This window comes from Cryptomeria japonica, chromosome 10 (genome assembly GCF_030272615.1).
Source record: "Cryptomeria japonica chromosome 10, Sugi_1.0, whole genome shotgun sequence".
Lineage (NCBI taxonomy): Eukaryota > Viridiplantae > Streptophyta > Pinopsida > Cupressales > Cupressaceae > Cryptomeria > Cryptomeria japonica.
This window is the reverse complement of record NC_081414.1, coordinates 488542338-488565331: the sequence shown is the minus strand read 5'-3', so window position 1 is coordinate 488565331 and position 22994 is coordinate 488542338. Positions and strand designations below refer to the sequence as shown.

At 35.7% G+C, this 22994-nt stretch overlaps 1 protein-coding gene across 1 annotated transcript in view; it reads right to left on the bottom strand.

Annotated features, from left to right (window-relative positions):
* The window catches only part of LOC131859039 (uncharacterized), a 56418-nt gene extending 34532 nt beyond the window's left edge, over positions 1 to 21886 (bottom strand). The window contains exon 1 of the mRNA XM_059212551.1: positions 21206 to 21886. Coding sequence (XP_059068534.1) covers positions 21206 to 21886 — 681 coding nt within the window. The remainder of the gene's footprint in view (positions 1 to 21205) is intronic.
* Between the last annotated feature and the right edge of the window lie 1108 nt (positions 21887 to 22994).

Below are 22994 nucleotides of genomic sequence, written 5' to 3'. Positions count from 1 at the left end.
CATGTGTGTATGGGACTTCTAGTTTTTGAAACAAAGATGATGGTGATTCAGGCACCATATGTGATCCTCTATTGCCTCCACTATTAGGCCTCCTTTGATCCATGTTGAGGTGAGGTTGTTGCTAAGGTCGATTTTCCATTATTTGAGACATGTCAAAATCATGAGGGATCTTGGCTCCACTTTGTGCCATCATTTGTAAGAAATATTGTCAATCCCTCCTCATTATTTCCTCAACCAATCGATTGAAACGGGGATCCATAATGGAGTCTTCCACTTCTGCTGAATGTATTGAAATGTTGCCCATATTGTCATTGTGTGTATCATTGTTGTTTATAGTGTCCATGTGCTCAACATTTGGAATGTTTCTATAGGTATCCATGTCAAGTATAATAGTATGATCAGAATTGAAAAAGACATCATTGTCATACTCATAGGCACTCATGTTTATGAACTCTTGAGCCTCTTTAGCTTCTCCCCTAGATTTTTGGAAACGGGTTTCAACCATGAACTAGGTATTGACCATGATGTTTGAGACTAGATGAAAATGGAAAGAGTATGGAAGACCAAGAGTTGGATGGAATGTAAATGAATCTGAGGTTTACTTGCAATGTCCAAAGTGTAAGACCAAGTATGTATGTAGTAGAGTAGGTCTGGCTTCCAAAGAGATGATAGTTTCTCTTGATGAGGTAAGTTGACCTTGACTCTAAGTAAGACCAAATGAGATCCAAAGGTGATAATCCTTGATGAGGGACCACTTAGCAAAATGTTGTATGTAGTGTGTTGACAAAGTATGATGAGGACAAGCAAGTGACCTTTTGACTCAAGTTTAGACAAATGTGAATTTAATGCAAGGTGTAAAGAAATGATGGACTTTGTGCGACCCAAAGATAGGTTGAATGCTAGATGAAAACCTGAAGAGATAACCTAGGAAGCTCAATAAGTCTGAAATTGACTGTTCTTGTTTGCTGAATTATGAAAGTTTTCAATCCTGAACACAGACGTGCCTGTATACTTCACAGATGCGCTTAAAGGACACAGACACTATTCTATCAGACATAGACGCACTTAAATGACATAGACACTATTCTAACACAGACGCGTTTCTGCAAACTTTGTGCAATTTTTCCAATCTGTGAAGTTGTTTGTTGTGACCAAATCTAAATGTTTGACTATTTCTCATGACAAGAGGACACAATGTTGATGAGGACTCAATGTTTGCAAGTGTTTAAACTCAAAATGACTCAAAGAAAAGTGTGTTGTTTGGTGTAAAAATGTTTTGCATACACTTGAAGACATAAAAGACACAATGTTTTGATGTTTGGTCTTGAATGTTTGATTGTTTAAGATCAGTCAAGCATAATTTTTATGGCTGGCCAAGACAATAGTTGTTGATCCCACATGGAGTTTCCCCTGAGGCTACACTATTCAGAGTGGATACTTAGATGCTTGACCCCACTGGCTCCACCCTTGGCACTCACTTCTCGGGGTAGCCAAGCATCAGTCCCCACAAAAACTCCTCGTGGCAAACTTTGTATCTCTACTAAGAACCGTATGTGTGTGGGCCGCTACCAGAGGTCTGACCTCCTGCCCCAACAACTAGAAGGATTTTGGCTTCTAAAACAAAAAGGTGCTAGTAAGGGCATCCACTCATGTGGCCATACATGCGACACTTTTAGCTCTGTAAATACAGAAGGCTCCCAACCGGTAGGGGTTATGCCCTATAAATGATCAAATAAATTTGATCAAACGGGTTTATGGGGAGACATAGTGTCGGTATGAACTAATCAGCACATGTTATTCATAGTTTTCACCATGAATACAGTTATTTATAGTGGTTTGGAAGAAGATGGATTTTCTTTTGCTACCACTTGGGTCATTCTCTCCTCACTAGTAGTCCTAATGACCACACAGGGAGACAGGCCCTCTAAAGATTAAACAAAAAGAGCCTATTGCTCAAGACACAAAAGACAATGGTTCAATTTTAGTGCACCAATTGAAGTGTTTTCTAGTCTATGAAAACAAGGCACACAATAAAAATCCAAAAACCCTTGCCAAGGACCTGCAACAAAGATTTATTAGTAGTTTGGATTGTTTGAAATAATCACCCCTTCCTGCAAGCACACAAGTTAGGTAAATTTTCGATCCAAAAGACTTTGTGAAATAGGGGCCTTCAACAAAATGATTTTGTTTCCAAGACAAGTTGCACCACTTTTGTTAGCTAGATCTGAAAATGTTAGCTCAAAATAAACCAGATCTGAAATCCAAATGACAAAAAACTAAATCAATGAAACAAAAAATGCAACAACTAAACACAAACGTAGTTGTCACAGACACAGATGCTGCCAAAACACACAGACGCGCTTAGATCTGACACAGACGCGACTCCCTAATTGTAGACGCATTTTCCTAATGCAGACGTACTTGAAGACTTCACAAACATGACTATGGAATACAAACGCGTTTGCCAAAATCTGCAAAAATAAAATATTGTCAAATACGCAGACGTGGTTCCAGATGTCACAGATGCGGCAAAAAATTAAAAACGCGATCTGAAAGTGCACAGACACGAAATATCAAAATGTTGTTAGAAATGTCAGATCTGCAACCTCAAAACAAAATTTGCAACAAAAGGTGTTAAATGCAAAAGGGACAAGAGTCCCACCGGGCGTGCCAAAATGTATACGGTGAAAATGGAAGCAACAATATTGAAAGGCTGAATGAATTCAACCACAAAACCCTAGCCTAACAACAACAAAGATCTACCATAACATGTGAAGATTACCTAAGACAATGCAAATCAAATGAAATCGCAAAGATTATACCATCACATGTCCAATAGGGTTTGGATCTCCATTCTTCCTATCTCCATTGATCTTGCTTGATATATTTGCTCTTAGATTTTATGTGCACAAGAGCTCAACAAAGAATGGAAATGTGGTTGCAAGTAGGATAGCATATGAAAGTGCAAAGGCATAGTGTAGTCAATTGATCAAGTAGTTAGTCAAGGTTTTATAATGAAGGAAGCATCTCCTTATATAGAAGACACTATAAGAAATGGAAGGATAAGATTGAGAGGTGTAAAAGATAAATGGTCGGCTATGATTAGAGAGTAGGTAAAAGAAATAATAAAATAATGAGAGGGTAGGTAGTGTAGGAATTAAGAGATGAATGGCATGTGTCATGGATAGAAAAGGTTAATGAATTAATTAAATAAATAAAGATTCATTTAATTAATAGAAGAAGTGGGATCAATTAAATAAATACGATATTTATTTAATTTAGGAAAATGATAATTTAAATAAATAAATGTATTTATTTAAATGAAAAATAAGGCTAGAAGAGGATAAATGAATTAATTATATAAATAAAGATTTATTTAATTAATAGAAGAATTAGGCTAAAGTAATTAAATAAATAAAATATTTATTTAATTAGACATGACAATTTTAGGTGTCTACAATACATAAGGGCTGTATAGTTTAGGTTTTATTTTCTGCATTGCATATCATATCATTTAAAATATTGCATTACATATAATTTCTTTTTTAAATGCATCGCATTCTCAAAAGTTTCGGCAATTACATATAGCAGCATCAATAAAACAAGGCAATTGTCCAAGTTTATCATATGTTTGCATCTAAGAGAAACAAGGTCATCTCCTTTCTTAGATATTCAGACATGAAGTCTTTGAGGTCCTAAGGTCATTCATTTTCAACATTACCCTATGACGATGCTTTACTTATGGTTGGGTAGTGATTTCGCTATTTGAGACTTGTTAACCCACAATCTATCAATTGCTATATCTCAAACACAATAAATCTCTAATTCATTTTAGACACCTAGTTGATCATATGACTAGTGAAAAATCTAAAATTATACTTCAGCACTGTTGTAATTGTCACACCCAAGTAGGTTTCATTACTTACAAGTCAAGGCAAGAAAATAAAAAGAAAAAGAGTTATGCCAAATATCCATCTCAAGGCAAAAGAGCAATGATATATAACTGAAATATCATGTATACAAAGTGCAATAAAAAGCTTGACTATGGGAACATGTAAGTAACTCCATCAGGGCTATGAACGCCTACTGGCGATGGAGCAATATTTGGGAAATTATAGTCTATAACCTCGTCAGAGCTCTCAAGGCTTGCTAGCAGCGAGGCTCTATTCGAGATGCTTTTATAGTTAGAATAATCCATGTAGCTAGTCATATAGGATGCTAAGGATCTTTAGTGAGCACAAAAGAAGGAATTAACTCATCTGCACACACATGGGCAAAAGAAGATCAAAGTTTCAAGAACCAATGGGGAATTTTTTCGCGTGTCCATTTGTAAATCCTAGTCACTAAGTCTGTTGAGATGAATGTTCCAAGGGACCTTAAAGATCGATCGACTGCTTATCTATGAAATGTTTTGCACCTCCATTTCAATTGATGTATTACAAATGTTAAAACAAACACAGCCAACCTTGTTCGAATAAGAAATGCATCTTCATTCTGCATATTGCATTCATATAGGTCATGTCAAAAATTCATTTGTCTCCACATACATTCTGCAAATCATCATGTCTTACAGGTCTACACACTGGAGGCATATCTGAAATAATCCAAAAAAGTCATATAAAGTCCTGAAAAAATCGCAAAAAATCATATAATGTCCTGAAAAAGTCAACCAAAAAACATTCAAATATGATCTTGAAAAAATCAATCCAAAAACATTCAAATATCAATCTACATAATCCAAAAATATTAGAAAAAGCTCTTGGAAAAGAACTAAAAATTGAAAATCAATCAATCAAAAAACTTGCAATAAAATGTCTTGTGAGAAACAAATACCCTAGCAAATAACCAACAAACACTTTGCATGAAGTTAACAAAGGATATGACTATCCAGTCAAACATCTGCAATCAATAGATCAAACTGTCTTATCAATCGTATCATATCCATATCAACGTGATCATTATCTTAACACAAGAGGATACACTCGAAATCAAATAGGTCAGTCTTAAATGGGGTCTACAACTTTCTAAGATCAGACATTATCAACTATCACATCAAGCAACTAAGAACGAAGGCACAAGGTCAGTATAGCTGCTGAATTTTGTCCGGGTCAATCTTTATCTTTTATCATTTGGCAATAGATATTGTTTCTATGCTACTCAAGGATGTCCACAAGTGACTAGAGGAGCCATGATGGGCATTATATTTTTCTTTGTTTGCTTCTTATCTGCTACATGTTTATTTCTTCAATGAGATATCTTTACATCTTGGTTCCTTATACCCTAATGTGCTAAGCTTCATTGTTCAATAATAAGGCTCAGTGATGAATATATATTGCACAATAAAATAATGACACAAGTTCGTGATTCATTCAATTTCATTCTCATCTCATATGTTTCTTGATAGTCTGTTGAATTCCCATTTTCTTTCTAAATCATATTTTTTTCTAACATTATTCTTTCATCAATCTTTTCTCTTATATTCTATCTCAATATCATCTTCACATCACCTATCTCTATCTCTAATCAGCTAACCATTCTTCTATCTTTCATCTCACATTCTTCTTTTTTCGAGAGATCATGCATGTCTTTAATGCACAAACAATCTCTCAAGGGGGCATTACACCCTAAGTATTACAAAGGCATGCTGGGGCAAATTTTTTTTTTAATTTTCTTTGAAATAACGTCATGTTGACATTGTCTCAAAAAGGGACAAATGTAGACACCTAAAAATGTCTCATTGATCATGTACTAATTATTCCTCTAATTGATTAAATAATTCTTTAATTATTTAGTTAAGTTAATTAATCCTATTCTTCTATTTTTCCTATTTTTTTCTAATTTCATATTTCCTTACCATCTTACTAATTATTCTATTTTCCTATTCTATCATCATTTAATCATTTTAATCATTTCCTAAATATTAATTAAACATTTATTATTTAATTAATCATGGTTAATTCCCCAATTTAAATAATCTTTATTATTTAAATAAATTACTAATTATTCAATTTCTATCTCTGATCATCTAATCATTAACTCTTTTCTAAATATTAATTAAATATTTATTATTTAATTAATTATGATTTAATCCTTTAAATTAGATAATCTTTATTATTTAATTAAATTCTATTTCTAAAATAATTAAATAGTTTCTTTAAATTATTTAATTAACTAATTAATTCTTCCATTTTCAAATCCCCAAATTCTAATTTCATTTAATTTCATATTCTTCTAATTTCTTCCAAATTCAATTACATGTGCATGATTTCAAAAACCAAATTGAAAATCAAAGTTAAGTTCTAAATATATTCAAATGCTAAATTGAATAAATAAATTCAATTATTTGAATAAATATCATGCAAAGATTAAATTAAAAATCTAAATCTAAATGCAAACACATGCTAAATTAATTAATTAAATCATTTATCTCTTCAACTTCTATTTCCATATTTCAGTTAGCTTTTTCTAAATTAAGCTTTCTGTGTCATCTTCTTTATTTCCACCAATCATTCTTTTTCTTCCTTCAATCAACTTTTTCTCAATCAGTTGACTCAATTAATCTATTCAATCTATTGAGTTTCACTCCTACAATCAGCAGTTCGACTATCAATTTTCATATGAGCTCACCTGAGTTCCACCTCTTGATCATTATGTTCCACCTTTCAATCAATCTTCTCCAATTTTCTATAAATTGAGCATTCAATCTCCATTCTCAACAATCACGAACTTTGAATATTTGTGTCACTTGCAGGTTACCAGTGCAATATCTGAGAGCCATCATACCACATAGAAGAGAAGAGCAACGGAAGCAATATGCAATCTTGGAATAGGGAGTTTCATTGAATTATTATAATTCTTATTTCTTGATATTGCATTATTTAATTGTCTTGTTTGTTAGATTCTTTGATTAGATAGGGATTCGTGATTTTCCTTGAATTTTAATTAATTGAATATTGTTTTGAATAAGATGAATTTTACATGTTATACAAAAACCTTATACAAAATTTGCCTTATGCATTCGCATATATCATCCTTCCTTTTCCTTATTCTTTCTTACATTCTATCATAAATTTGACTTACAAGATCTCATACATATATGAGTCTTTTACAATGTATCATGTCAGCTTTACAAAAGATAATTACATTAAAATACAATAAACAAAATTTCATTCCCTGTCGGTTGGAGTGTCGGTATGCATTGTTGTCGCTATCGGTGAAGTGCCTGCCGGTGTATGTAGAAGTCTATTGCTGGTGTCGGTAACTGTCGGTGGCTTACTAGATGAATGCCAATTGGTTGCTATATGGTTGCCATCAATGACAACATCAACTATTCTCATAAGAGTGTAGAATGCCAACAATTTAGCCATTCACAAATATCAATCTTTGCACTGTTCTTCACCATTTCATATGCACTATGTATACATAGACTAGAAATAGAATTTAACCTATTTGTATGAGCAACTCTGTAACCAATCATCATACTCACATATTTCACATTTTCATCAATGATATCACTAACCCTAAGGGATCTACTATCAGATGTACCATCGGTTAGGTTCATAACCCCCTTGTTTGGGATCTTCTTCTTGTCAGGCCTAGTACCGATAGAGGGTAAATTAGTGACCACCTTGATTGCCTCCTTAGTAATTTTGAAAATAGAATCTAACCACATAAATTCACCATGAACCCTGCTAAGTACAAGACTAACTATCTCATCTGGAAATTCAAGAATGTTCAAGATATCAACAAATCCTAAATCCTCAACAATCTTATGCTCTCATGTGAGGCCTCACCTCGACTCAGTCTGACATTCAGTGGATTTTATATTTAGACTATTATGGATACTTTATTTTGATGCATTTTGAGACTTAGAACTTATATGATTTCAGGATTTGGATAACATTACTATGATTTGATGATTTACTTATATGCTTTATGGGATAGAACACTACATGATTGTTAGATAGGATGATATTGCTATGATAGATGTCGTTATTGAATTTGCAGGACTTTACTATGAATATTGAACTATGATGTATGGTTAAGTTTATGTGAATTGGGATGAAATTGCTTATGAGAATTTGCTTGATAAAAGATGTATTTAATCTGTGCGGATGAAAATTTTATGCAAGTGATTATGTGTATTGTTATATTATTGAATTATATTATATATGGATATTTGGAAGTACTAATGTGTTAATTGAGATGCGCAGGAAATTTACCATGTGACCATGGAAAATTATGGAGAACCAAACCTAGACTTATGTATGTTCGTAAGCCGGGGGTTGTCTATTTGGAGAGACAACACCCCGTTTGTGTTGTATTTTATTCGTAACAGTATATTCTGCATGAGTGTTAAGTGTTATTTAAATTTAATGTGTAAAAACCACAAGAGACAATTTCATGTTTTATTTTGTAAAAGTGTTTTATTTGTGTCACTTGACACATGTGTGATTTAAATTTAAATGTTTTATTTTTGTCTCTTGGTGAGAAAGTGTTTAACTATAGTTTTTCTTAAATAATATAATGTGTTGTCATAAATACTTTGGGAATATAATCTTTGGAGTGGTCAACATATGTTTGACCCGAAAATAAACTTCAGAGGGGTTTAAAATGGGTTAAATGAACACCTAGGGATAGTTTAATAGGGTTTCCTAAAGCCCACAAGGTATACCTAGGGGTTAGGGGTATTTTTAGGCAAGTTTCTACTTTTAAATGATCTTTTTGATGCTTTAAAAATTGGCTTTTTTGAGTTGTGCGAAAATTGAAAATTAGAAGTTTGAATCTAATTGAGATTTTTCCAATTCGAATGAGAGTCTTTTTGCTTTCTGCTTTACTTTCCTTTTTGGTTTTTTAGAACTTGTGAGAACTCAGAGAATGAGCTTCTTAAGCAAGATTTTGAGAATTTGAGGGTAATCACCCACTCTCCATTTTTGGAGACAAGAGAAATTTTGAAAAGAAAAGAATAGTGTTGGAATAGAAAATTTAACTAAGGGTAGAAGAAGAAGAATCGTGGATTGGGCAGCTCTTCCTCAAATATCAAACTACCATTGGGCAGATTAAGGTTGGTTTGATTATTCTTTAAAGTGGTTATTTTTCTTGTATGTGTTTGAGTGTATGATTGGTGAAGAAATCTGAGTTTCTTGAATGGCTTGTTTTAGAAATTCATTGAAAATTTTGCATTATGTTTTGTTGTGCTTTGGGAGTTTTCTCAAGACCTCTTACTCTTAGGAGAGAGGAGGATCTTGTGGGTGGTAGCAATGACAACCCTCGAGTGAGAGACTCTCATTTGAGAGCGATCACAAGGGATCTTTGTGTGACCCTTGCTGCATGGCCTGTTTGTGCAATGGGGGTCATAAGGAGGGTTATAAGGCTAGAATGCCTTTGGGGGGCATAAGGAATAAGGGGTTGAGATTCTTGATGTACTTATTGTGCCATGAGGTGGCTACTTGTTTTTCCATACTTGTAGTTCTCCTCAGGGTATTGGTCCACTACCACCCTTGAAAAGATCATCACCAAAGTGTGGTGTTGTGAAGCCAAGTTGGGAGTGTGTCTGAAATTCTGTATGTATTTTGCCTTCTATGTGTTTGCCTATTTGTTACCCATCTAGGGCTTGGTTCTCCGAGCTCGAGGGTGGCTACCAGTTAGCCTAGGCTGGGAGGTGAGCACTCCGTGGTCATATTTATGTTACTATTATGCAGGAATGTCAGGAGAAAAGAATAGGAACAAAGGAAAAAAGATGCAGAAGATTATTGTTGAAGAATCTTAAAATTCATATGTAGTTATTAGTCTACATTTGATAGGAGAAATATACCCTCATTCATTTAAAATGAGAGGCAAGTTGTAATTTGTTTGAAAATAGACATGAGATTTGTTATTTTAGTTAAATAAAGAAACACCCTGTAATCTTGCAGAATATTGAAAGAGTTGTAAAAAGCCAGATATGCTTCTATTTTCTACTTTGAAAAGAAAAGGGTTGCTTTGATTTGCATGCAAAAGTTTTTTTTGAAATATAAAAGAAAATCAGCTTTTTAATTAATTTTACCTTCATTCTACTTGCAAAAAAATATGGGTAGTATTTATTGTTAGTATTTTAATGAATGAATGCATGTTGTTTTAAAGGTGAATATTGCAGTTTATTTTTCTATTGTGAGATCTAAGTTTTTTTTTGGATCCTAGAAAATAATAGTAGCAAGAATGAAATTTCATAATTAAGTTTAAGAATAAAATCAAAGCATTCATCTCTTCTAATTTCTTAATTTGATTTTATTAAACTTTAGATTATTTTTTTAGTTGCTATTAAGTTATTGATTTCTATGGTTATTTTATTGCAAGATATAAATCTATAACTATTACTTTGCTGTTATCTTATTAAATTTATTCATCTTAGACTCCAGCAATATCATAATTTTGCTTTTGATAATATCCAGAAAAGGAAAAAAAATCAGAGTGTTAAATATATAGAAATTTCTTCTAAACCCTATATTCATAAAACAAATGAAAAAGAGAGCCTAAGTTTATTTACCAAATATATATATATATATATATATATATATATATATATATATATATATATTATTTTAACATTATGAGATTTCTTGTTATTTTGTGTCTTTTATAAAAAAAATTTGCATATAAAATTAGCTTTGAGAAATATATATATATATATATATATATATATTTATATATATATATATATTTATATATATATATTTATATTATATATAAATAAATAAATAAAAATTTAAAAAAAAATAAACAAAAAATGCGGGGCCGAGCACTGTGCATCGCATAGTGAACGGCGACAAGCCACGCACTGTGCAATGCACAGTGACCGACGGTATCGTGCACTGTGCAAAGCACAGTGAGCGGCGGTGCCGCACACTGTGCGCTGTGCAGTGGGCGGCAAGGCCGAACACTGTGCAGTGCACAGTGGGCGGCAAGGCCGAACACTGTGCAGTGCACAGTGGGCGGCAAGGCCGAACACTGTGCAGTGCACAGTGGGCGGCCATGGCCGAGCCGCCGCCTTGGAAACCCCCCCGTCACTCCTCAATAAACCTGCATCAAAAAAAAATTCGTGGCCGCCGCCATGGGGTTTCGGCCCTATGGAAAATAAATGGTAATAAAAAAAAAGGATTAAACCCTAGCCCGAGTAGGACTAGGGTAAATGAAATAAAAATATTATATTAGATTAATTTAGTTTAGAGACATTTAATATATATATTAAAAAAAAATCCCTAATTAGGGTTTGTATGAAAATTTACTTTAAAAAGTAGTGGACAATCTATATTTAAGATTAGATAGGTTTTTCATTATAGATAGACGTGGGGATTTTAATCCCAACTAATTATTTTATTAAATTGACTAATTGTGAAGCCTTGATTAAATAGAAAAAAAAATAGGGGAAATTAATTTCTCGAAAACTAAATTGGATTTTGGAAAGATAATTTTCCTCCTCGGATAATGTCATTTAGAAAATTAAGTTGACACTTTAATCCATTAATTTAATTTGTAATTTAAAATGAAATTCAGACAATATGACTTTATGAGAGATCAATTCTTATCTTCGTCTACCCATTTAAATAAGTTTAATAAATCAAACTAACAACTTTATTTGACGAGGAAATAAATTAAAACATTTAGTTTCCACAAATGAATTTTAATTAAGTTTCGATACGTAGTTGTATCAAGAGTTAGTTTGAACCTTGTTATGACCAACATGTTTAAACATGTCGTGAAAGCAAACTTTGTTAATTAACTAGTTGTTTTAAAAAAAAAAATTCATTCCATTTTTGCCCTAAATTTTGGGCATGACATCTCGCTTGATTAAACCTTGTTTATCAGTTATAACATTCTAGTATATGTTTTCCAAATCATTAGACCCTAAATTATCTATGTTGCAATGAATATATATCCTTAGATCTTCAGTAAAAGGAACTCCCTTCAGAATTTTAGAAAAGGCACCAATGGAATCATCTTGCTTAGCAATCTCAGGAATGATCTTAAAAATGGGTCTAGGACACTTAACATTCTCTACCACAGTAGGGTTTGCAATGAATTCGAGAACAAAAAATGAAGTAGCCACGATACTAAAATAAATACCTTTTCTGCAAGTGAAATCCTTTGAAATGCTCTGAAAATGTCTTAGCTGCCTCACCTCTTGAATACCTTCGCTCACTTCACGCTCTTGATAAATTTGAATGCTTTGTGATTCAAAATGGGGGATTTCCACGCTTTATAACCAAAAAGTTCGCCAACAGCCACATTAAATGCTTTCAGTTAAGTGAAAACTAAACATGTCTACCGGTAAAGAAGAAATATAACTTCTTACAATCAACCGAGGGTAAAATGCATGATTTTCAATTTGCTGCCTTACCCCTAAGGATTATTCCTCAGTTAGATGAAGTACCTCCTGCTGGTGTAGGACTACCCTATTTTGTCGGTGCAAAGATAGATTCATCACTACTTTGATCTCTCTTCCTAACCCATTGTTTAGAAAATTCTTGCTTGATTTCAGTCACCTTTTCTTTTCCTTTGTTATTGAATCCTTTATTGTTCACCGGTATATTCTTGCTTCTACAAAATTTTCCAATATACCCAATCTTGTTACATGCATAGCAAGTTACATTATTTCTTTGAAATGTCATTCCATAACCTTGACCGGTTTGAGTTTTGCATTGATTAGATAAATGTCCAAATCTACCACAAACATAGCATTTCACATTCATTTTGCAATTGTCTGAGTTATGACAATTATTATTGCATTCTGAACATTGACCGGTGGGTAAGTTTGTATTCTGATTATTTCTAAATCTGCACTGATTTTCTCTATGACCAAATTTGTTGCAATTAAAATATTTCCCATTAAATTTATAAGGTTGCCTTACCGGTTTGATGTAATCATGATTTTTTGCAGTCTCAGAGCTTTCTCCATGTTCAAATCCAAGTCCAACTGTTTCTCCATCAGGTTTCTGACTTTTCAGCATATCATCAAGATTATCTGAATGTTTCTTGAATTTGTCTTTGTATTCATTTGTAGTGACCAACTCACTTTCCAAAGTGCTGACTTGTCTCAAAGTTCCTCTTTGTCATGTTGCATGTGAATCAAATAAATTTTAAGCATATCATTTTCATAACTAAGCCTTAGAGATTCATCTGAACTTCCATTAAGTCTTCTCACCAAATCTTCCTCATTCTTCTTCCTATCTTCAATATCTTGGCATAGTCTCATGGTTAAATATTGCATCTCATTCTTCGTGTTACTGTTCTCTTGTCTCAATTTCCCTGCAATATCTCTGAGAGTTTCTTTTTCTTCATCATCTTGATTTTGCAATTTCACATGTAATTCTTTTCTCTTATTCTTTGCTATAACCAAGTTATCTTGAAGTTCTTTCATAAATTCCCAAGTAGTTCTGAGTTCATCATCTAGTTTGATATTCTTCAATTTTTCTGCATCAAAATCTTCAAGAGATCCTTCCAATTATTGTCTCAAAATTTCCATCGGTACCAGTTTTAGAATCTTCCTCAATTTGTTAGGCTTCTGTAAATAGAGGACTAGGCTCTGATACCAATTGTTAGATACTTGATCGATCTCAAAGACACTGAGAGGGGGGGGGTGAATCAGTACCTAATCGGTAAAAAAAATATTTAAACTTGTTTTCAACTTTACTACCCAAATTAATGTACTGGTAAACAAGTAATAATGCAGTAAAGAGAAATAAGAGAGACAACATCAATGCACACCATAACACAAGATATTTTGGTGAGGAAACTCGGTAGGGGAAAAGCCTTGGTAGGATTCGTGACCCACAATATTTACTCACTGGACAATATGAATAAATATTACTAATACAATAGGGGCCTGCACATGCAGGAAGGCCAACAGCTTAGAGCTCACTGCTCAATCACAAAAAGGAGTCACACTGACCACAAAATTTAATGATTAAATCCAATGAAAATGTATTGCTCAAAATAGCATCTGCAATGGTGGATTCAGTACTGGTTTACACTCTGTCAAATACCTCTACCATAAACCTTTCTTTGCTCTGCTCTACTCTTATTCGCTCATAAAATTATTAAATCAAAATGCATATACAGATATTTGCTCTCATATTCATTACCTAATTACAAAACCATCTTCTACAAAATGACCTACAAGATCTCATTCATATATGAGTATTTATAATACACCATGTCGGCTACAAATAATTAATTACATTACAATATAATTCGTATAAACAAAACTTTATCATATGTCGGCCTGGGTGCCGGTCTGATTCAATGCCGGTGTAAACTGGATGCTGGTGTGAATGAACTTTGTGTAGCTATCAGTTCTAGTATGTGAAGTTTGTTGCGAGTATAATCAATAGAATCCTATAGAACCCTGTATGAAAATTCTTGCTTGATTTCAGTCACCTTTTCTTTGCCTTTGTTATTGGATCCTTTATTGTTCACCGGTGAATTCTTGCTTCTACAAAATTTTGCAATATGCCCAATGTTGTTACATGCATAGCAAGTTACATTATTTCTCTGAATTGCATTTCCATAACCTTGACCGGTTTGAGTTCTGCATTGATTAGATAAATGTCCAAATCTACCACAAGCATAGCATTTCACATTTATTCTACAATTGTTTGAGTTATGACCATTTTTATTGCATTTGGAACATTGATCAGTGGGTAAGTTTGTATTCTGATTATTTCTAAATCTTTACTGATTTTCTCTATGATAAAATTTGTTCTGAATAATTAAAAAAGTAGGTTTTCAAGACCCAAAACCTTTACATAAGATATTAAGAAAAGACACCAAAAAGATCAGAGCTTAAGAGCCACATACAAAAAGACTAGCAAAAAGCTAGTGAACAGAAAGGACAACAAAACTAACAACAACAAAGAAACTGAGAAGACACTACACTGAAATTTTCTTCAACAAGTCCTCCGCCTTTGTCACCAGCTCATTGTAAGAAGCCCTGATAGCTTTAAGGTCTTCCAGATCCTTGTTAGGTTTTTTATCCTTCTTTTTGTCTCTAGTGCAGGTTCTGTGGCCTTGAGCTTCCCCTGTTCCTTCTGTTTCCAGGTCAATGTCCAGGATTTCATTTTCATCATCCAATTTACTGATGAGAGTGTTGGTGTTGTTGGCTGAAATCTTCAGGATGTTAAGGCTCTTTTCAGCAATGTTCTTCAAGCACTCCTCAATTTTACCAATTTTGCTAACAGTTTCCGTGAGAGTGTGGTCGTTAGTGTCAGCAAGATTCTTTCTTTCCAGCAAATCCTTCTCAATTTTTTTGAACCTAGGGTTGAAAGTATCTCTTATGTCTTTATCTTTAGCGATGGTACTTTTCAGGTCCTCGATAAAGTTGGCCATGGTCTTCCCTTCCCTTATATTGATGGTTTCCAAGATCAAGATTTTGTTACAGAGTTTTTTATTTTCGTCCACAGCTTTCTTGTAACCATTGATGAGCCACTCCATAGTTTCCATGAAACCTTGTAGACCCTCGGGGGGAGGGTTAGAGGGGGGGTCAACTTTTCCAGGGGTTGCCTTTTCCTCTTTAGGGGTGTGCTGGATGGTTGTGTCAATAGCCCTAAGAACTTCATCCATGGTCTCCTTTTCTAGATTCTGATCATCTTCTAGGGCCCTTACCTGCTTGTGGGCTTTTGGTTCCTTAACAGTCTCCTCTTTCTTCTTGTGCATTTTCCTTTCCTAGGTGTGAGCTTTAGTCTTCTTCTTCAGCTGCCCTTGAGGGTATTCCTCCTCAGAGTCATCCAAAGTCTCCTCTTTTGAAGAAATACTAATCAGGGGTCTACCTTTAGGCTTTTTGCCCTTAGAGGATGAGGGTCTGGTTTTGATGTATTTCCTCTTCTTCCCACTTTCATAATTTGAGACATCCATGTTGTCCTCAGTATTAGTCGAAGGGTCACTTTAAGACTCCTCTTCCTTTGAGAAGGCAGGGTCAGACCCCTCATCCTTATAATCCATAGAGGGTTGCATCCGAGCAATTTGGTTGGCCTTAAGATGGTCATAGATTAGAACCATAAGGCCTTGGTGCATGGCTGTATCACCCCGTGGGTTCTCTTTGTAGGCCTTGAGGGATGCATTCATCGAGCAAAGCAGAAAATAAGGGAAGTTAACCTTATCATTGTGCCTAAAGTGATTCACTAGAACAAAGTGATAACCATAAACTTTAGTGAACCTACCATCTAGAGTGATGTATCACATTAAAACAAAGATGACTTCCCGCTAGGGTTTGGCAAAAGCCCTAGGCGGGTAGTAGGTTTTGCTCAACTTTACCAGTCATTTCTTCTCTTTCTCTGTGTCCGGGTATCTTTCAATAGCTTCCTATCTCTGTAGAAGTTGCACCCTTCTCTTGTGAGGTCCGTAGCTTGAGCAATTAAATCTTCATCGATTTCTATAGTTTGGTTTCCCATTTTCAACATGCCCTTTTTCCAATTTTTACAAAAAAAACTGGTGATCATACCGTCACGACCATGGATTCTCTCCATGAATTTTGAGAAGCCACCCTTCTACAGAATACCCCAAACTTCCTCCTTCTGTTTCCATTCTTTACAACTACTTGGTTCATATCGCCTCCTATTACCACTCATATTGTCGTTGTTCAACACCAAATTTTGAAACTTGCAGAGCAGATTAGCCGGTGAGCTTTTCAAAACTATCAAAGTCACCTAGAAAGCATGGGAACTTATGGCATTGGTAGTATAATAAATGAGTCTCTCATTATCAAAATGACTCGAAGTACTCAAGTTAGTTCTTTTCATAATTATCTTGTCCATCAAGTATCTTGGGAGTACTTCTATAACGATCATAGCAAATGATTTGCCTAACATCTTCGGGGAGTCCTTGTTCTCCCGTCCATGTGGTAGTTGCTTCCTTGTTAACCGCTACAGCGGCAGCCCAGTCAGCAGAGCCATTGGCCTCCCAGTAAATGTGGGATATGTAGCTTTTTTTAAAGGTGCTAATAAGGTCTTTAGCATAGATGATAATGTTGTTGATCGACCATGAAGGTTTTGAGACTCCCTTAAGATAGTTAATAATATTGTTTGAGTCCCCTTCAATCCAAAGGAGGGGACAATTCCATTTTTTAGCTAGGAGGATACCTTGGAGGGCAGCCATCACTTCGGCTTTATGATTAGTTTGAATTCCAATAGGGACAATGACCATTTCCTTAGACATTCCTTTGTCATCTCTTAGAACAGCTCCACAACCTGAAGGACTTGAGTTACCTTTGATAGCACCGTCAAAATTAACTTTGAACCAACCATGAGGGGGGGTTTTCCATTTAACTTTAAGCCTTTTGTTATGAGTGACATTTGGACTGTCGGTGCTCTTCATATTCCACACCCTTAAAATATTTGCTTCCACTGTATTGTTTGGAAAACAAGGACCCTCAATGATCTCTATATTTTCCTGAATCGCCCATTGGATTTTCTGGAGCACAATATCCTAATTGAGGGAAATATCCCTGAAGATTCAATTATTTCTTTCTTTCCATAGTCCCCATAGGATGTGAGGAAGCGTGAGCTACCACAAAGATCTCAAAAAAGAATTAGTCCATTTTATGTTCCAGGAGGAAAATAGATCTGTGATGGTGTTGGGAAACACCCAAGAAATACTAAAACTATTGAGAAAGCTTTCCCATATTGAGGCTGAGAAGGTGCAGTGAATGGCAAGGTGGTCCATAGACTCTTCTTCCTGAAGGAATAGAGCACATCTATTAGGGATAGCAAAGCCTCTGCATTTCAGGTTGTCAAGGGTCAAGATTTTATTATGGAGGATGGTCTAGAAGAAGAAATTGATCTTGCGGGTTAGGCCTCTAATCCAGACTTTAGACCAAAAGGGATTACCTAAAGGATCAGGGGACATAACACAATACATAGAGGAAATAGTAAGGGTACCTTTGGGATCATGTTTCCAAATCAAGGAGTCAACCTCTTTGTTCAACCAAACTGCAGACAAATGGATCTTGAGCTTAGAGAGGCTTGGCTGGGTGCTTTCAATATTCTACCATTCATTACCAGTCTAGTACTCAACAACTAAGGAGCCAAAAGATCTTATATAAGAGGGAGCATATGGGGTCCATTCATTGATTTCTATCAAAGGTTTATCAAAAAGCCAGGGATCCTCCCAGAATTTAACTTTCCTCCCATTTCCAACTTTCCAGATCACTCCTTCAGCTATACTTTCTTTACATTTAGAGGCATAATTCCATATGTGGGAGCCATTAATACTAATATCCAAATTGATAAAATAAGAAAGGGAAGAGGACTGAAGAGAGTACTTACTTCACCAAATTTTACACCATTGAGTATCAAGATGAAACATTCTCTAGACTTGTTTGGACAGAAGAGCTTCATTTAGGGTTCAGATTCTCCTCAGGCCCAGACCGCCATGACTCTTTAGTTTACATACCTGGTCCCAAGCCACCAAGGACATTCTTTTCTTGTCCTCAACCCCAGACCAAAGGAATCTTCTTTGAATTTTCTCGATGGCATTAGCATACTTAGCTGAAATTCTGAAAAGGCTAAGAGAATATATCAGAATACTTAGAAGAGAAGCTTTTAGAAGTTGGAGCTTTTCAACCTGACTTAGGAGGGCTCCTTTCCATCTAGCTAACTTTTTATGGAATTTGTCCACAAGAGAACTCTAGAAGGAGTTTGGAGGAGTAGTGCCCATAGGGAGACCAAGGTAGTTTGTAGGAAGGTAAGCAATCCTACACTCTAGGATTCTACTGATTCTCTGTTGTCTTCTCTCTAGGGTATGGATGAAAAAAACTTCACTTTTTGTCCAATTGATAAGCTGACCTGAAGCAGAGGCAAACTTACAAAGATTACTCTTCAAAGTTTTAGCTTCAAAAATACTAGATTCCCCCATGATAATAGTATCATCAACAAATTGCTGATGAGAATAAACAAGATCTGCTGAGGAGGGGTGGAGACCCTTAAAGGAGCCTTGCAAAACCAAATTTTCCATACTCCTTCCAAAAAAATCTGCCATAACAATGAAGAGGATGGGGGAAATAGGATCCCCTTGCCTAAGACCTCTAGAGGCTTGGAAAAAAGGAGAAGGTGATCCATTGATAATAACAACAAAAGAAGCAAAGGTGATAAGTTGGGTGATTAGATCCAAAACTCTGGGTGAGAAACCAAAAGACTTAAGAACCTTCAAGAGGAAAGACAAGTCAACCCTATCATAGGCTTTGGAGAGATCAAGCTTAAGGATGAGACCCTGCTTCTTAGCTTTAACAAGAGAGTGGATGTTCTCATGAATAGTAATAATAGAGTCAAGAATTTGACGACTAGGGACAAAACCATTTTGCTGGTGATTAATAAGAGCAGGAAGGATAGAAAGCAATCTGGAAGTAAGGACCTTAGAGATGATATTATAAAAGAAATTGCAAAGACTGATAGGTCTAAATTTGTCCATAGAGTCAGCACCTTGAGATTTGGGAATGAGAGCCAGAAATGTACCATTGATTTCTCTCAAAAGTTTCCTAGCCCCAAAAAATTCCTTGACTCCATTGGTAACATCTTTCCCGACAATGTCCCAGAAATCTTGAAAAAAGAACATTGGAAAACCATCCGAGTCTGGCACTTTGTTACCATCAAAGGAGAAAACAACATTTTTGATTTCCTGAATAGAAGGAATGGAAGAAAGAGAGGCATTCTTATGATCATCAATGAGACAAGGGATGTTAAGAAGAAAAGAAGATTGAGCTTCAACATCCAATCTATTATCCCTTGTTAGCAGTTCCGAAAAAAACATTTTAGCTTCCTTTCTAATTTCCTCCTTGATAATCTCCCCTTTATCCACCACGAGTTTGGTAACCCTGTTAGCTGCTTTATGCTTGATAGTAGACATGTGGAAGAATCTTGTGTTCCTATCTCCTTCCTTAAGCCAAATGCATCTTGATCTCTACTTCCAAAAGGATTCCTCTTTGGCAATGATATCATGATATTTTTTGAGAGTCTCATTTTCATCCGCAATGGATACAGTTCTGAAACCATCTTTTTGGATTTGAGTTTGAATTTTTTTGAGGTCTTCTTGGACTTTACTTTTGGCCTCAAAAATGTTCCCAAAGCTGGATTTATTCTAGGTTCTTATGTTTTCCTTAACACTCTTAAGCTTCTTAACAACTCTATACATGGCAGTTCCCTCAACTTGAATGCTCCACCATTTCTAGATATTACTTTTGATATTTGGGTGGAGGGTCCACATTTTTTCAAATCTGAAGGGGAAGTTTCTCCTTCTGTTGATGGAATTAGCAATAAAGGTGATGGGAAAATAATCCGAACCAACCCGAATGTGGGCTGACAGAGAACAAAAGTAATGACTAAACCAGTCATCGGAAATGAGGGTCCTATCAAGACGAACTTGGATAAGATCAATACCATTTCTCCTATTAGTCCAAGTATAATTACATCCCTATATTTCCAAGTCATTGAGAGCCTGAGAGTTAATGAAATCCATAAGGGCCAACTTGCTTTCTAGCTGAGGGGGGCTTCCTCCATAATTTTCCTCCTCTCTCAAAGGAGTATTGAAGCCTCCCATAACTAGCCAGCTAAGATTCCCAAAGCTATCACTAGCTTGAATAAGTTTTTTTTAGAAGGAATTTCTAGCCTTCAAAGTGTTGGGAGCATAAATGTTGGTGAGGACCCATGAAGTACCATCTTTTAGGTGCTCAAATTTGATACAGGAGAAATTCTTGTCCTGAATAATAATATGCCCTTTGACAAAATTAAGATTCCAAATGGTAGCTATACCTCCTGAGCACCTTCAGAACTGCCGCCACTGACACTTCCATTTTTGAAAAACTTGAATGATTCAACTTTTTCTTTACTCATTTTGGTTTCTTGAATTAGAAATATATCAGGTTTACTATCCCTTATCATGTTCCTGATAATGTCATGCTTATGGGGGTTATTAAGTCCCCTAATATTCCAAGAAATAATCTTCATAGTTACTTACCAATACCCAACTCCTTAAGAGTCTTCTGGGTTCCATCTGCAATGTTCTTGCTGGCCTCCTTGTTTCTGACTGTGTGACTAGAGGGATGACCTAGGGAGGAGGTATACCTGACATCCACTTGAGCTATTCTGCTAGATTTCCTTAGAAGAGAAGTCAAGGGAGTAGTTCCTTTCTTATTCCTTTGCTTTGGTATTTTCCACTCAGCATCTGTCTCAGGAGCCGCTACCGGGTTGCTTAGGATTTTGCAAATTTCTTCTTCATTTCCCCAATTAGGGGTTCTAGAAGCATTTGAATCATTTAAATCACTGTTAGCTAATTTTGAACTCCATTCTAAGTCCGAGAGGTTTAGGCCCAAAATTGAACATTTTTGGGCTTCTTGAATTTCAAGACTAGACATGAGCAGAGAGGAATCAGTCTTTTCTTCTTGGGATGCAGGGATTTCTCCTTCCTCTGGTTGATCATTTTTCTCTTGCAGTTCATTTCCTTCACAAGTATCAACCACCACTTCAACTATATCATTTGGGTAATTAGTCTGATCTTTCTGCTCCCTTGTTTGAGAAGTAATCGGAAGGTTGACAATGGTTGAATCATTTCTCAGAGCTTCCTGGGTTGTAGGACTGGAGATAGAGACTAAGGGTACTTCCTTCTTCTCTCCCAAGGGATTAAAACAATTTGAGTTTTCTTCTTTACTTTCTAAGTTTTTAACTTGCCATACCATTTTTTCTAGTGCCCTTTGGTTCTCAGAATGGGGCTCAGGCTGCCTGGATTCTGCCTTGGGTTTGATGGGACAGGACTTCGCCCAGTGCCCTGCTTTTTTATAATGGAAGCAAGCAAAGGGAATAGATTCATATTCAATATGTTGCTTCCATGTTCCCAGCTTTGATACTAGATCTGTCTGTTCCGGCATATCTGCGTCATGGGCTATCCCTACGCAAAACCTAGCATGAGTGAGTCTCCTTTTTGAAGCTGTTATTGGGTCTATTAAAAGCTGTTCACCAAAAGAGTTTACAATTCCAGAGAAGATACTTTCTGCCCAATATTCCAGAGGCAAGCCTGGTAACTTAACCCAAACTGGAACTTGTGTCAAGAGAGAGTCATTCATATTCATATTCGGTTGCCATTTACGAAGAACCAACGCTGTCTTTCCTACCAACTAGGGGCTTCCACAAAGAATCATGTGTTTATCTTCTTCGCAAGAGAAAGAAAAGGATAGAAGGCCTTTGGGTAAGGCCTAAATTTCAACATTACCCTTAAGGGCCCATTTTCATTTGACATAGGCCCTAACAACTTCAATGTTAGGTCGCAGTCCCATAAATTTGCCTACCAAGGAGTTCGACATACTATTAATATTATGGTCCAAAACCAAATTAGGGATAGAAATAGTGAACTTACCTCTTGAAGGATTAGATATATTCTTGACAGGAGGAAAAGAGGATTTACCAGTTGGTCTAGTTCCAAAAAGGGAAGACCATTTTTTTTATTCTTTTCCGCTCTCCCCGGAATCTTCACGTGGGATGGCCCCCCCACTGGTCCCTTCCCCCAAGGGCCTAGAGGAACCCACTATCTTCTCTGGAAGAGTACCACTAGTCTGCTAAATAGTAGCAGCTTCTGGATAGTCTGGAGGCTTATCCTTCTCTCCTATGGGACCAGCTACAATCTGGCTGCTCCCATCATTGGAACCAGAGTTCCCGCCTTGCAAAGAATTTGAATTTTGAATTCCCCCATTGCCGCTTACTACGCCTTCCCCCATTGCCGCTTATGGTTTTTTTTTTGTATGGTTTGAACCAAGGATGTAGGATCTATAGGCAAGAAGCCCCACCATTTCTCCAAGGTTCTCTCCATGGACAAACATGCTCCATTGTCAACACAGTAGAGATGAACCCATAGGGTTTGAACCTAGGTTGTAGGCACTATAGGCAAGAAGCCCCACCATTTCACCAAAGGGTCATCCCCTATGACAAAATTTGTTGCAATTAAAACATTTACCATTAAATTTATAAGCATTACATTGCCTT